Consider the following 15,447-nt stretch of genomic DNA (forward strand, 5'->3'; position numbering starts at 1 on the left):
TGAAAAACTACATAAAACATTCAAAACCCCCTAAAAACTCTAAAATCCCATTTTAAAATACACTATACTATAGATATATAAAATCCCATTTTAAAATACACTATACTATGGATATATAGACATATTTACTTATAAATATGTAAGTTTATAAGTGTGATCGCAGGCATCAGGCGTCAGGAAGAAGGCAGTGTATGTTTCGGCTCTCATAATTTCGAAGTTTGCAATGGGCGACTCACATTTTTTCCTTCCCCGGCATGTTCCAATTTCAGAAGACACCCTTTATTCTGCATTGTCTGGAGAAAAAAGCAGCATTCAGAGAAGCTATGGGAAGAAGAAGGGGCTGAAGACAGAAAACAGCTGGCTGCCCCGTAAGAAACTCTCTCTCTTTTCCATCCCTTTGTATATGTCTTAAAACTCCTGGTTTTCATTTATATTTTGGTTGGTTTTGGATCAACCAGGGGTGACTTCCCCCAAAGAATTCTGGGAACTGTAGTATGTTAAGGGTGCTGGGAAGCATAGCTCTGTGAGGGGCAAACTATAGTTCTCACAACTCTTCTGCACGGGAGATGCCATGTGGGTCAAATGGCTTGTTTTTGAACAGTTGCTTTTACTGGCATTTTTATGAATATTTTAGTTAAACGGCTCAGAGTTTTCGGGTCATTAGGCGGTATGGAAACCCCTGAAATAAATACATAAAAATAAATAGAACATCGTCTGCAAGTCACAAAGGCTGGGAGTGGATGTGGAAAGCACCGTTGGGGTCTCTGACCTTTTGTAATTCTGAGGAAGTGCTGCGAGCGCAAAACACAAAATGGTTGCCGTGGAGGATCGGCGTAGCACAAACCGCTGCCCTTTTTAAGATGGCAGAAAATGGGCAGGCCACAAAATGGCACCCATCAACCACCCTGTAATAAACAAAAAATCTGCCCTTATTCCCTTATGGGGGACACAAGAGCCCTTATAGAGTCCTTTGCAGGTTCTCCATTGGTAGGAGAAAAGAACAGAGGACAACCAGAGAATATTGGGAAGCAAAGCAGCTCATAAGCCTGATCTTTATTGAACTGTTGCAGCAGGGTGCTCCCCTCACACGCAGGAGGGAGGAGGACCCAGAACAAAGGTGTGCCCACCCTTATATAGACATTTTAAATTGCCCGCCCTGGAGTCCAAGACCCCAGATACATCATACCTACATCACAGAAAAGGCGGTCTACAACAGAAATCTGAGTGCATTGTTTATCTCCTGTCTGGCAGGTTACCTGTTAATGGTCACTTGATTGGATACCCTGGGGAGCTTGGCCAGTCTTTTGTAATGATAAATGCTTAGTTCCTGAGCCAGGTCACAGGCTCACCCTATTCAAACACAGACAGACATACCCTTCAGGCAGGATTTGTGAAGGAAAAGACAATGAGGAGGCTTTTCCTTTTGCCTTCGACCTTGCAGAGAAATATTTGGTCAGTTTGGGAGTCAAAATGGTTTCAGGGCTCTTTTCCTGTGCTGCTTCAGACATGTGGTTTATATATTTATGTATGTGTTTGCTTGGTACATTTATGAACATTTATTATATATATAAGACCTTAATTTTTTTATTTCAGCCCCATCAATGGGGGAAAGGCACCTACATCAGCCTTTGGCCATGGCTGCTCATAAAGATAATGTCTTTGCAGCTTTCCTCTGAACTGCTTCTTCCCCTGTCATTTTGAGAGTCACATTTGTTTGCAGGTAACCTGTCCTGGTCCACAGACCCAAGGACAAACATGGATGGTACCATCCTTTCCCCATCTCTCTGTCACTCTTCCTAACACCCCCTTTTTGCTCGTCTGTTCCTTCATGTCCCACTGGGTCTTAGGGGAAGTACAGTGTACCTTGGTTTACCTTGGTTTTGTAAACCAAAACAGGTTGTAACCAAAGGCAGGTTTTTGCCAATGGGGCCTCCAAAAAAAATTGGTTCGTAATCCAAAAAAAATGGGTTGTAATCCAAAAATTTTTTTGCAAACTGGGCCACGCACTTCCGGGTTTGACGTGTTTGTAATCCAAAACATATGCAAACCAGACTGTTTGCAAACCAAGGTACCACTGTAGTGATTGCTCTTGCTTATGAACGGAGAGCTTGCAGAGGACTTTTGGAATCTGGTTAGATACATTTAACAGAAATAATCCCTTGCAACACATGGCTGCCCATCAGCTATTAGCTGCAATAATGGGGCCTCCATGTGTAGATCCAGTCTATCCCTTGAGAAGGGCTCCTCTTGTGTGTGTTTTTCTGAGCACAGGTTCTAAATACCAGCCGTACCATTTCAATTCTCTCCCGCCCCAGCAGGAGCGGAGTTTGTCGGCGCCGCCCTGCTGGCGGAGAAGGACCAGAGCAAAGACGAAATCTTCTTCTTCTACAATGAGGTCAACCAGTCGGCCGGGCTGGACGATGAGCCTTACAAAGCTGGGCTCGGGCGTGTCTGCAAGGTTAGAGCGAGGCAGCGACGTCTGGGAAGGATGGAGGGATGGGGTGCGGACCAGTTACATGGCCCATGGGCAGGGGCTAATAAGCTCAGGAAGCCAGGCCTAGTGAGCACAGCAACACATCCCAGTAGAACTTGCCCCATGAGGCAGTTGCGAGGACTAAAAAGGTAAAGGTACCCCTGCCCGTACGGGCCAGTCTTGACAGACTCTGGGGTTGTGCGCCCATCTCACTCAAGAGGCCGGGGGCCAGCGCTGTCCGGAGACACTTCCGGGTCACGTGGCCAGCGTGACATCGCTGCTCTGGCGAGCCAGAGCCGCACACGGAAACGCCGTTTACCTTCCCGCTATAAAGCGGTCCCTATTTATCTACTTGCACCCGGGGGTGCTTTCGAACTGCTAGGTTGGCAGGCGCTGGGACCGAGCAATGGGAGCGCACCCCGCCGCGGGGATTCGAACTGCCGACCTTTCGATCGGCAAGCCCTAGGCGCTGAGGCTTTTACCCACAGTGCCACCTGCGTCCTGTTGCGAGGACTAAAGGTCCCTAAAAGGTAAAGGCCCCCTGACAGTTAAGTTCAGTCGCGGAAGACTCTGGGGTTGCGGCGCGCATCTCGTTTTACTGGCCGAGGGAGCCGGCATTTGTCTGCAGTTTTTCCGGGTCATGTGGCCAGCATGACTAAGCCGCTTCTGGCAAAGCAGAGCAGCGCACGGAAATGCCGTTTACCTTCCCGCCAGAGCGGTACCTGTTTATCTACTTGCACTTTGACGTGCTTTCGAACTGCTAGGTTGGCAGGAGCAGGGACCGAGCAACGGGAGCTCACCCCGTCGCGGGGATTCGAACCGCTAACCTTTCGATCGGCAAGCCCTAGGCTCTGTGGTTTAGACCACAGCACCACCCTGCCTTCCCACAATTGCATGTCTGTTCCTCCCCCTGGGTCCTTCCCAAGCAATCTGAGACTTCCTTCCCTTGTCTGTCTCTGCTCCACTCTTTTCATCCCTCTTCCGGAGCAGGAGGGGGGGAGTCCTTGGCATACCCTCCAACATTTCTCCGATGAAAATGGGGACATCCTATTCCATACCTTCCAACATTTATCTGATGAAAAGAGGGAACCAAACAGGGGGCCTTCTCAGTAGTGGCACCCACCCTATGGAACGCCCTCCCTTCAGATGTCAAGGAAATAAGCAGCTATCCTATCTTTAAAAGACATCTGAAGGCAGCCCTGTTCAGGGAAGTTTTTAATATTTAACGCTGTACTGTTTTTAACATTTGATTGGGAGTCGCCAAGAGTGGCTGGAGAAACTCAGCCAGATGGATGGGGTATAAATAAATAAATTATTATTATTATTATTATTATTATTATTATTATTATTATTATTATTATTCTCTTCCACACCTTACAACATTTCTCCGGTGAAAATAGGGACGTTCTATTCCATGCCCTCCAACATTTCTCCAATGAAAATAGAGACGTCCTATTCCATAGCCTCCAACATCTCTCCAATGAAAATAGGCATTTCCTAAGGAAAAACGGGACATTACAGGATCAAATCAGAAACCAGGATTCTGTAAATCCCAGACTGCCCCTGGAAAATAGAGACACTTGGAGGGTCTGCCCTCACTTCTTCACCAGCTGGGCTCCTCTCTGTCTCCTGGCCCCACTCCCCTCCAGCCTCCGCTTCTGCCTCGGAGTCTGGGCTGCTCTCTGCCACAGCCTCCTCCTGCTCACCAAACCCTGTTACCTCGTCCACCTCCTCCCAGTCTGCTCCCTGTGACCACCTGTTGTTGTCGTCCCACCACCACTCCCCGAGCTCTGAGTCTTCTTCTCTAGCTGGTGTCCCCCTCCTCTCCTCTGAATGCATCCAGCCCGCCCATGACATCAGGTCTTCTGCCCTTCCAGGTGGACCAAGGCGGCAGGCCTGTCATGACGGATTCCTGGAGCACCTTCCTCAAGGCAAGGCTGGTGTGTGGACACCCCACGGAGCCCATGCGCTTCCACCGCCTCCAGGACGCCTTCGTCTCCAAGAAGGAGGGCGGCAAGGGCGAGACGGTGCTGTACGGCGTCTTCTCCAGTGCGTGGTGAGTTAAGGGCGGGGCAGGATTCAACCCAGCTCCAATATCAAGGCCAGCCTACCTAAGTCGCATTAAGTGCACTACAGTCATACCTCATGTTACGTCCGCTTCATGTTACGTTTCTTCGGGTTACATCCCACGGTGACCCAGAAGTACTGGAAAGGGTTACTTCCAGGTTTCACCACTCACGCGTGCGCAGACGCACAAAAGGACATCACACGCATGCACAGAAGCGGCAAATCGCAACCCACGCATGCACAGACATGCCGCGGCAGGTTGTGCTCTTTTCATGTTGCGAACAGGCCTCCAGAACGGATCCCGTTCGCAACCAGAGGAACCACTTTATAAGGTTTCTACACTCCGAGATCCTGTGCAACAGATTTGGCGAAGTCCCCTTTGTGGAGAGCTACAGGGTCATCTTACCCATAGGTTCTAGGGGTGCGAGGCACCCGGGCGCCGGGCTCTCAGGGGTGCCAGGCCGGGGCCCGAGAATTGAGTCCAGGGAAGAGTCTGCCCATCGGTCAGAGCACCGCGCCGGGCTCTTCTGCTGCGGGCGGCTTTGAACCGCGAGTTCGGGGGCAACTCCACCCTCCTCTGTGCCTGGGACTGGGCAACCTGGGAGGGGAGCGCCAGGCGGATCTTTGCACCCAGTGCCACATATGCTTAAGACAGCCCTGGAGAGGTACTATCCTTGCCATCTTTTAGAGCAGTGGTTCCCAAAATGGGTGGTAGCGTCCCCTGTGTGTGGGTGGATTTGCCATGGGGAGGGCAAGGGGGCAGCTTGGGGTTGCTGGGGTTGCAAGTGGCTATCAGGCTTTGAAAACCTCTGGCATGACCAGATCAAGTTCATCGATTTTGCTGAATCGATTAAACTAAATTGGTTTTGAATAAATGTGCATTTCAACTGTTACTGTTTCAAATGTTATTGCGTTATCTTCCTAAGTGGGTCGTGCAAACGGCTGTTCTGAATAGTGCTTTTTATAGAGTAAAGAGCACCGGGGATGAGTCTTTCGAACCAAGGGGGCAGTGGCCCCCAAAAAATTTGGGAGCCAATGATACAGAGCTTGAAACAGACTCCCATGCAGATTTTATCAGGACACATGATTGACCCTCTTATTGTGAGACAACTTCCTGATCAAGTATCTCGAGGAGTGAAGAGGTGGCAACATTTACGAGGCGTCGTAATAACTCTTAGACCTGCTACAAGTGTTCCTAACTTGCCACCCTTTTGTTCTTTTTTAAAAAAACAATTGTTTTCAAATTATTATAAAGCCAGGAAGAAAGGTAAAAAAATTCAATAACACATCTAACTAAAGGCAAGGGCATGCGAAACCTAAACATATTGAATGATAACACCCAATCTAAAATCATGACACCCATGATTTTAGCTTCTTCTCCAGAGCGATCTCGGCCCTGAATGGGAAGCCTGGACTTTGAAAGTCATCTAATCTTCCTTGCTGTACTATACTGTATTGTTTTAATTAGTGTTTTTATGGAGCAGTCAAGTAATTTCGTTGTCCCCGAGAGGGGGTAATGACAATAAAGATATTATTATTATTATATATTTCTCTAACCAGCTTGGGGGATACACCTGCAAATCTGAAACTAAACTATACGGAATAAAATACCACCACAACTGAGTCAAAATGGCCCATAATTCGTATGCTACTTTTTCCTGAAGTAAATAAATTCCAGATTTCTTTTAATGCCACAATAATTGAGTCTGGTTTTTTAATGCCATTTCCACTGTTGTGCTTAAGCCAGCAGCATCTATGTCAGAAGCTGCTTTTGACAAAATGTCTTTGTGGTATCCGTTCACAAACATGCTAGGAGTATCCACTGCAGAGAAAAGCCGATTTTGAGTTTGTGATTTTGTGTTTCCTGGAATGGTCAGTCGGCTGTAAGACTGACATCACACCAGTGTTTTTGGTTTCCCCCCCCCTTAGGGGTTCATCTGCTGTCTGTTCGTACTCGATGAACCGGATCAGCACCGTTTTCAAGACTTCGAAGTTCAAAGGGGTCACTGGTCCCATCCCCGTGCCCAGACCCGGCATGGTAAGGTCACTCCTAGGCCTCTAGGTTTTTTGAAAAGCAGGAATCTTACTAAACATCTTCCAAGACAACAATGCCCACTTGCACCACAAAGAACTCATAACCCACTGAAATATACTCAGAGTCAAGAGTGGATTTCAGGCTCTTTATTCAACTCATAGTGGTGAGGAGGAATGGAAGTTCCCCCAGAATGTCTGCTTTATGTACATTATTTACACAATGGGCCCCACGTGATTGGCTAATTCTGGGATTCTCCTGTAGGCCAATCAGGTTGCGGATTCACTTCCACCTGGAGCTGGATTGGGTGGCTCCTGCGGACCAATCAGACTGCTGCATTCTGGATCCTATTGTTCTAGGACCAATAAGACTGCTGCATTCTGGATCCTATTGTTCTAGGACCAATCAGACTGCTGCATTCTGGATCCTATTGTCCTAGGACCAATCAGACTGCTGCATTCTGAATCCTATTGTTCTAGGACCAATCAGACTGCTGCATTCTGGATCCTATTCCACTCAGTACATAACACCCACCTACTTTCAGCAGCCAGAAACACCATGACCAGACACTGGAGAGACCTGTCAGGAGTAAGCATGGACCAATGGTACCAAATAGTATGGGAAAACAGCCTTATTAGAAAAATTAACCAATAAACTGAAACTGACACGGGGACAAATAGAAGACGACGCCTTCACCCCGGTATGGCTCCCCTTCATCACACACACAGCCCAACAAGACAATGACAAAAATCCACCAAAAGCATACAAATCAGTATGGCTAACCTGACCCAAAACACCCACCCACCCCACTCACACACGAAAACAAAGACCACCGCAGCCAACCCCAAATGAATAACCACACCCTAGGCCAAGCCCAACCTCTCTCACCACCAAAGGAACACAAGCGAACAGCAGAGAACCTGCACAAGCAATGCTGACACCAAACCCTACATATAGTAAGTGAAATAGAAGCATTGCCACCCCACCCCACCCATCTTTCCCCCTTTTCTTCCTGATGTCTTAACAAATGAAACTGATTTGTAAAAAATGTTACATGGGGGATAAAATACAAGAGAGAGACATTGCATCTTTCACTTTCAGATGGAAAGGATTTGCTGAAATAATTAATAACTAGAATACAAAAAAAGGGAGCTGTGAGGAGGTCGATGAAACAAGTTAATGAAAGACAAAGATATGGAAATATTGGATGTGTTTTAAATTGTTTTTGCTTTTGTTTTTGTTTTGATGTATTGTGTCTTTTGTTGTTGTTTTTTCTCTTTATGTACTGTAATGTATTGATTTGTATTGTTTACTTTTTCTCTTTGTTTACTTCTGTCTGTAATCTTTAAACTCTTAATAAATATTATTTTAAAAAGAGAGCGAGAGAGACATTGCACACACTTTTGTAAATCCAGAAAATCTTTAATAAAGATAAACAACCAAAAAGCAGGAATTATTTTTAATTTTTTTGTACAAAATGTTAATTTCTCCTACACACATGCTGACTTATCCCCGTCTACCTTTCCCTCCTCCTGCTCAGTGTGTGCCACCAGACGGTCACCCTCCGTTGCCCAAATCTACCCTGACCTTCATTAAGGACCACCCCGAAATCGACTCGGTCATCTACCCGGATGAAGAGCACCCCCTCTACATCCTCCAGAACAACGACACGTACACCCAGGTGGTGGTGGATAGCGTGCAGGATGCTGCCGGCATCTCCCGCGATGTCCTCTTCCTGGGAACAGGTGAGGTTGGTACGGCTGGCGGCCACGGAGGGGAGACCAGCCTTCCGGCACCACATTCTTGCTCTGTGGACCTGCCTGTCCGTGGGGGTCATCGTGCTATAAGAAAAAACTGCTCCCTTCCCCTTATGGGGTGTTGCAAACAAAAATCTGCCCTTTTTTCCCTTATGGGGTACCCAAGAGCCCATACGGAGTCCTTACGTAGGTTCCCTATTGGTCGGAGAAAATAACAGAGGCCAAGCAGAGAATATTGAGAAGCAAAGCAGTAAGCCTGATATTTATTATCTGTTGCAACAGGGTCCTCACTCACCACACGAAGGAGGGAGCAGGAACGCAGAACAAAAGTGTGCCTGCCCTTATACAGTGGTACCTCGGGTTACAGACGCTTCAGGTTACAGACTCCGCTAACCCAGAAGTAGTACCTCGGGTTAAGAACTTTGCTTCAGGATGAGTACAGAAATTGTGCTCCGGCGCCGCGGCGGCAGCAGGAGGCCCCATTAGCTAAAGTGATGCTTCAGGTTAAGAACAGTTTCAGGTTAAGAACGGACCTCCGGTATGAATTAAGTACTTAACCCGAGGTACCACTGTATGGTATTGCAGTGCTTTAAATGCACAGAGTGAATGTGGTCTGATGCTGAAGAGCAAGAAACGGACAACTCTCAGTGGTGCAGCGCCTGATGCGCTAAGGTCCCAAATTCAATCCCTGGCATCTGTGAGAAATTCCTGGCTGGAATCCACAGAGGGTCACACTGCTGGTCAATGTAGACAGGACTGAGGTAGATGGAACCATGGTCTGACTCAATATTTAAGGCAGCTTCCTATGAACATATGGGACGCGGGTGGCGCTGTGGGTAAAAGCCTCAGCGCCTAGGGCTTGCCGAGCGAAAGGTCGGCGGTTCGAATCCCCGCGGCGGGGTGCGCTCCCGTGGTTCGGTCCCAGCGCCTGCCAACCTAGCAGTTCGAAAGCACCTCCGGGTGCAAGTAGATAAATAGGGACCGCTTACTAGCGGGAAGGTAAACGGCGTTCCGTGTGCTGCGCTGGCTCGCCAGAGCAGCGATGTCACGCTGGCCACGTGACCCGGAAGTGTCTGCGGACAGCGCTGGCCCCCGGCCTCTTGAGTGAGATGGGCGCACAACCCTAGAGTCTGTCAAGACTGGCCCGTATGGGCAGGGGTACCTTTACCTTTTACCTATGAACACAACTTCCGCCTCTCCTTCTCTCGGTGCCGCAGCAAAAGGGAAGATCCACAAGGTGCTGAGAAGCAAAGACCAGACAGTGATTGTTGCTGAGCTGAGTCCCTTCAAGAAGGAAGCCCCTGTCTCTTCTATGATCTTGGACGACGATTCGGTAAGAGTGCAGACAAGCGGCACAGTTGGGCAAGTGCAAGAATGTTTTCTCCCTCCTTACTCCCCAAAACTAAAAGAAGAGACATGCAGGGTTGCTTTTTCCAAAAAAAAGAAAATTTAAAAAATCCCTTTCTCAGTGATCCATCTTAGTTTCCCAAACTAGGGGGGCATCTTACGGTCCTCTCTTCCTTGCAGTGGGTGGGGTCCCCTTCAGGCAGCTCTTTTTCCTTTCTTTCTCCCGCCCTTGGCAGGTTAGGCTGGCCTCAACTAGAGCCAGGGCCTTTTCGGCTGTGGCTCCGATCTGGTGGAACGCTCTGTCACAAGAGACTAGGGCCGTGCGGGACTTGACGTCTTTCCGCAGGGCCTGCAAGATGGAGCTGTTCTGCCAGGCCTTTGGTCGGGGTTCAGTCTGGCTCCCTCTCCCCTTTCATAAGAACTTGCATGAAAGTGGCCTCCCAATTTTTCTCACAGGCCCATATAAGTTCAGCACAAACAGTTGGGCCTGGTGAGCATTTAAGGTCCCCAACCCTAATCTGCAGGTTGCCATCTGATTGGATTTTATTCTGATTTGAGGATGTATTTTAATTGATTGTCTGATTTTATGTTAATGTGTTATACATTTGATGTTAGCCCCTCTGAGCCCGGCTTCAGCTGGGGAGGGCGGGATATAAATAAAATTTATTATTATTATTATTATTAATCCATCTTCTCTCCGGCAGGGCCACCTGTACGCCAGCACTGAGTTCGAGGTGGTGCGCCTGCAGCTGGCGGACTGCGACCAGTACAAGGAAAACTGCTGGAAGTGTATCCTGGCCCGTGACCCATACTGTGGATGGGACGGGGAACAGAAGACCTGCTCCATTGTCTCCCAGGACAGTAACTCCACTGGCAGGTCTGGCCCAGAATCAAAAGGGGAAAGGAAATTTGGGGTGGCTGATCCTGATAAATCGACTTTCCAAAGCACCTCCTCCCCATACTTCGCATGTTGCTTCAGTCTAATTGCTGCATTTTCCTGTGACGTTGTATCCAATTGGATGCGGGTGGCGCTGTGGGTTAAACCACAGAGCCTAGGGCTTGCCGATCAGAAGGTCGGCAGTTCGAATCCCTGTGACGGGGTGAGCTCCTGTTGCTCGGTCCCTGCTCCTGCCAACCTAGCAGTTCGAAAGCATGTCAAATTGCAAGTAGATAAATAGGTACCGCTCCGGCAGGAAGGTAAACAGCGTTTCCGTGCACTGCTCTGGTTTGCCAGAAGCGGCTTAGTCATGCTGTACGCCAGCTACCTCGGCTAATAAAGCGAGATGAGCACGGCAACCCCAGAGTCGGCCACGACTGGACCTAATGGTCAGGGGTCCCTTTACCTTTACCGTTACCTTTACCTGCATCCAATTAAGTGATACTCAAAGTTGATCTATTGAAACTTATGGCCCCTCCAGACTAGTGGGAGGTGGGGAGGGTGTTTGCAAGGGTGTTTGGCAAAATTGCATCCCAAAAACGTGTACATTAGGAAGAATTTGCACTGAAACCCTGCTAAATTTTCATGAGGACTTTTTTTAAGAAAAGCACAAGCTGATATGGAAATGTGGAGAGCTGAACTTCAGCGTGGAAAAGGGAGATATGAAAACAAAATTGACATATTTATCCATTCTAACTGCTGGTCCATTTGCACCTCTGAGTACCTGGTGCTTGGGACTAAGGAAACCCCAAAACAGAAGGGTGGAGCTGTCGCCTTCATGTGCTGCTTTTATACTTCTTTGAAACATCTCTTTGGCCACTGTGGGGAACAGGATAATAGAAATCATAGAATTGTAGAGTTGGGGTGGATCTACACACAGAAAAACCCCGCTATAAATACATCAAAAATTAGACCATTATAACAAAAGGGGGGGAAACACTATGTTAGATTTATTTATTTTTTGCTGTCCAGCACCATCAGGGCTAGATCTAAACACATCAAAGAACTGTTTCAGTTAAACGCATTGCAAACTTTGTATGAGAAATCAGGTTGGCAAAAACAGGACTCCACAGCGCCATCTGGCGTCTCAGTGTTAAAATGCATAAACAAAACATATAAAACGTTTTTTCTTTGCCAATGTAGCTGAGTCCCTGGTCTTGCATGTTTATGATGCATTCAAAGCGTTGCTTTTTGACTAACGTAGCTGAGTCCCTGGGACCCAGTCCAACCCATTGGTTTGTTCCGGCTGGGCTCTTCTTACACCCGTATGTTTCCTTCAACAGCTTGCTTCAGAACCTAGATTCATCGAGCACCGCTTCCATGTGTGAAAACGCTGAAGGTAAGACGATGCCGTATAGAAACCTTTTAGGCCTGTGGATGCAAACGGCTGGGTTGGGTTGTCTTTAAGGGTCACAGATGATGGGGAAATGAAAAGCATGGGTTTCTTTTTACTTGAGGCTTCTTCCAACCCTCTTCTCCCTGACCCCTCAGATAATTCCAACACAGGTTTGACTGGCCCAATTAACAATTAACTACCAAAGACTTCTGTCTGCTGCTGATTCCAAAGGGCAGGACTAGACCTAGGCTGTATTTAGAGGGGGAGAATATTGCATTAGTTTTCCTGATTACAATGCTAGTGCTTGTGTCCCGTTTTCTAATGTTCCTTGCGCAGAGCATTCAGTGCAAGATGTTGGACTAAATTACCCTTCAGGTTTCTTTCAACTCTGCAGTTCTGTGATTCTACACAGTACCTGTTGCGTTATGGAACCGTGGCTTATTGACCAATATACAAGCATTTTATGCTAAATTGCATTCACACCAGTGGGTGTGATGTGATACAATGCATATCACTGGACAACACTACTACACTTGCATCCTTTCTGTTCCTCCATGGAAACCTCGGGAAAGAACTGAGCGCTAACATACTGCCCCACATTTGGTCACTTTACTCCTGCAATCTTCTGGGTTCAGTGGGCTGCAAAATGAGCGTTTTCTGGAATTAGAAAACAAGGAAATGAATGCTGAGCACGTGCTGTATTCCATTAGGTTGCCATTAAGTGGCTTTTACATCACATGAAAGCTCAAATATAATGGGGAAATGGAATAAACTGCTGTTTCAATGCAAGCCCATTGGCCTTAAGTGATGCGAGGCTTGGTTTCCGTTAAATGTCTTGATGGTAAGTGAAGTTCTACATGGGTGCCAATTCTCTAGAACAGGGATTGGGAACCTTTATCCAACTGAAGGCTGCCTTCCTTTCAGAGCAACTTTCTGAGGGCCTTCTGGAGGAGGAGCCTTAGTTGAACCTGCAAACAAACCTAAAATTGGTTTCTCCTCTGTTTTTTTTTCTCTTTCTCTCTCTTTAAATGTTGACCCTTGAAGAAAAGTTAGCCCAGGAGGCTCTCAAGAAAGTGAGTGTAGATCCCACTGGCTACATCTACCTGCCGTGCCCTCTGCGGTCTCACCACGCCATCTACACCTGGGTCAAAGATGACAAGACGTACCCATGCTCCATGGATGAACAGTCCTGCACCCTCCGCTTCGGGGAGAGCACCCCGATGGACCAGGGGGTCTTTAAGTGCACCTCCAGAGAAGAAGGTTACCAAGAGGAAATCACGGCCTTCAAAGTCACCCTCAACAGCGGCCGGATCCCAGAAGTCTCCGTGGCAGTCATGGCTATAGGCATCTTGTTCCTCACCATAACAATTCTCTTGCTATAGACCAGGCTGCAGATCTCTTCACACACTGCCAACTAATTGTCTGTCTGTCTGTCTTTGAAAACGAAACAAGGGGCACCAAATTTTCCCGACCCACCAGCCCATTATTGAGCATTGGGCAAATTGCACCCAATTCAGCAAAAATGGATCCATCATCCATCAACTTTCTCCAAGTCCACCATTTTTCCAGTGGCCCTTCCCAACTTGGGTAGAGTTTACCCAGAGTTTATTTCCTTTTTTTAAGCAAACCATTTTCCAGTAATGAAAAGAAATGCACTCCACACTTTATTGTTACATTTCTGTTCTAGATTCTGGACATAATAACCCAAGGCTTTGTCTTGTTGCATGAGCTACACAGTCTGCGAAATCTTTACTGCTAGAAGGCATGGGATTGATTTGGGTTCTATGCCCAACTCTTAAGAATTGGGATTTCTATGTAGCGAAACAGCTTCTGGGCCTGGGCTGCCTTTTTGGAGCAAATGTTGGCCAAACCTTTGCCTTACTTCATAAGCTGGATGCCAAAACAGCTGTCAACATCTGCCAGAACTCAACTGCCTGTGTGTTTGAATTCACCTGGAAGCGGATTATCTCAAAAAGAACAAAGTTGGACGCTTTTTGCCGTTGTACCCTCACGCCAATGATTCCTAGCTTCTTTTTCCAGTTTGTCAGTGTGCAACGCCCAGCCTATATAATGTTTACAATCCTAACAGTGCATGCAGTTAGTGCATTTTATATATATATAAAAATCAGTGGGAAGGTTCTGCAAAGGAGCGAAAGGAAGAATCCAGTTATGAAGGAACGCAACCGTAGGTTGATGACCAGCTGAAAGTGGAGAAGGGGTTTTGGGTTTCATAATGCAAAATGAACTGAACCCAACACAAGAGGGGCGAAGCCTGCATTTGGGTGGGGTTGATCATGGCATGCTGTTTCCCAAAAAAACTTGGGAATTGAAAGAGAGGAACCAGGAAACTTCTAAGATAACTGCGTCTCTGCCCCAGCGGTGAATCGTATGCCCACGATGCCCGGGGCAGGTGCATGGGGTGTGCCCCCTTCACAAAATTGCAACTGGGGCGACAGACCCCACAGACCCTCTACGCTACGCCTCTGCTCTGCCCACAAGTTACTGGGAAAATTGGCTTTTAAAAAGAGATTCAGCAATTTCTGGACAATTCCTTTGATGGGGTTCATATTTTAGGTTGAGAGGCGCCATGTCTCTGAATGCCAGCTGCTGGGGCAGATGGGCAAGGAGAGTCCTGTTTTGGGGCACCCAGAGGCATCTGGTTGGTTCACTGTGGGAAAACGGCATGGACGGTGTTGTTAGGACAGACGCCAGGGATGCTATTTATTTTATTTAGCAAAATGTATCCGCCGCTTGATTGTAAATAGAACCTCTTAAGCGGTTTGCAGAAAAAATAAAGCGTTTAATATTGTCAATAAAGTGCAAAGTTTGAAAACAGTTTTTTTGAACAAAACAAACAAATGTTCCTATGTTCCCAGGGTGGGTGCAGTGGTTAGAGCGTCAGGAAAGACCCAAGGTTCGAATCCCGCTTCAGCGAATGCAGCTCACTGGGTGTGACATGGGGTGCCCACCTCACAGGGTCGATGCAAGGGGGAGAGAACCACAAACGCCACCTTGGGAGGGGAAAAAGGGGGGGCTATAGATTTGATGAGTAAATAAAATGATTTAACGCTTGCTGTGGTTTTAACTCTTTATTTTTATTCTGCGCTGGGCATCCAGCCACACTACTCAGAAAAGACCTATGGAAATGAATGGGACCTTTAATTGCAAGGGGAATTTACATGTTGGGCACAGTCCTAATAATACTGATGAGCTCATTTCCGTCTCACACGCCCTAATTCCAAAACCATTTGCTTTGTAGATTCAGGTAGGTAGCCATGTTGGTCTGAGGTAGTCAAAATAAAAATAAAAATTTTTGTCCAGTAGCACCTTAGTTGGTCTCTAAGTCTAAGGTGCCACTGGCCATTTTTTTAATTTTTTAATTTCATATGCTATGTGTGTAACCATGGCAACCCCGTAGGCCCAATTTTTTCCCGCAGTGCATTATGGGTAGCCAGCAACGGCAGCCTCCTATGGGCGCAGCGCATCATGGGACCACTT

The 15,447-nt window shown here is 47.3% G+C and overlaps 1 protein-coding gene across 2 annotated transcripts in view; it reads left to right on the top strand.

Moving 5' to 3' along the window:
• The window catches only part of LOC114586803 (semaphorin-7A-like), a 30,646-nt gene extending 15,879 nt beyond the window's left edge, over positions 1 to 14,767 (top strand). Inside the window, exons 6-14 of one of the 2 annotated variants that reach the window (XM_077920264.1) lie at positions 270 to 368; positions 2,316 to 2,458; positions 4,351 to 4,529; positions 6,470 to 6,578; positions 8,113 to 8,317; positions 9,547 to 9,662; positions 10,381 to 10,553; positions 11,897 to 11,952; positions 12,994 to 14,767. In XM_077920264.1, coding sequence (XP_077776390.1) covers positions 270 to 368; positions 2,316 to 2,458; positions 4,351 to 4,529; positions 6,470 to 6,578; positions 8,113 to 8,317; positions 9,547 to 9,662; positions 10,381 to 10,553; positions 11,897 to 11,952; positions 12,994 to 13,331 — 1,418 coding nt within the window. In that variant the 3' untranslated portion in view covers positions 13,332 to 14,767. The remainder of the gene's footprint in view (positions 1 to 269; positions 369 to 2,315; positions 2,459 to 4,350; positions 4,530 to 6,469; positions 6,579 to 8,112; positions 8,318 to 9,546; positions 9,663 to 10,380; positions 10,554 to 11,896; positions 11,953 to 12,993) is intronic. The other variant, XM_028710619.2, reaches the window with a different exon arrangement.
• Positions 14,768 to 15,447: the final 680 nt, after the last annotated feature.

This window comes from Podarcis muralis, chromosome 16 (assembly GCF_964188315.1).
Source record: "Podarcis muralis chromosome 16, rPodMur119.hap1.1, whole genome shotgun sequence".
In the NCBI taxonomy this organism is placed as follows: domain Eukaryota; kingdom Metazoa; phylum Chordata; class Lepidosauria; order Squamata; family Lacertidae; genus Podarcis; species Podarcis muralis.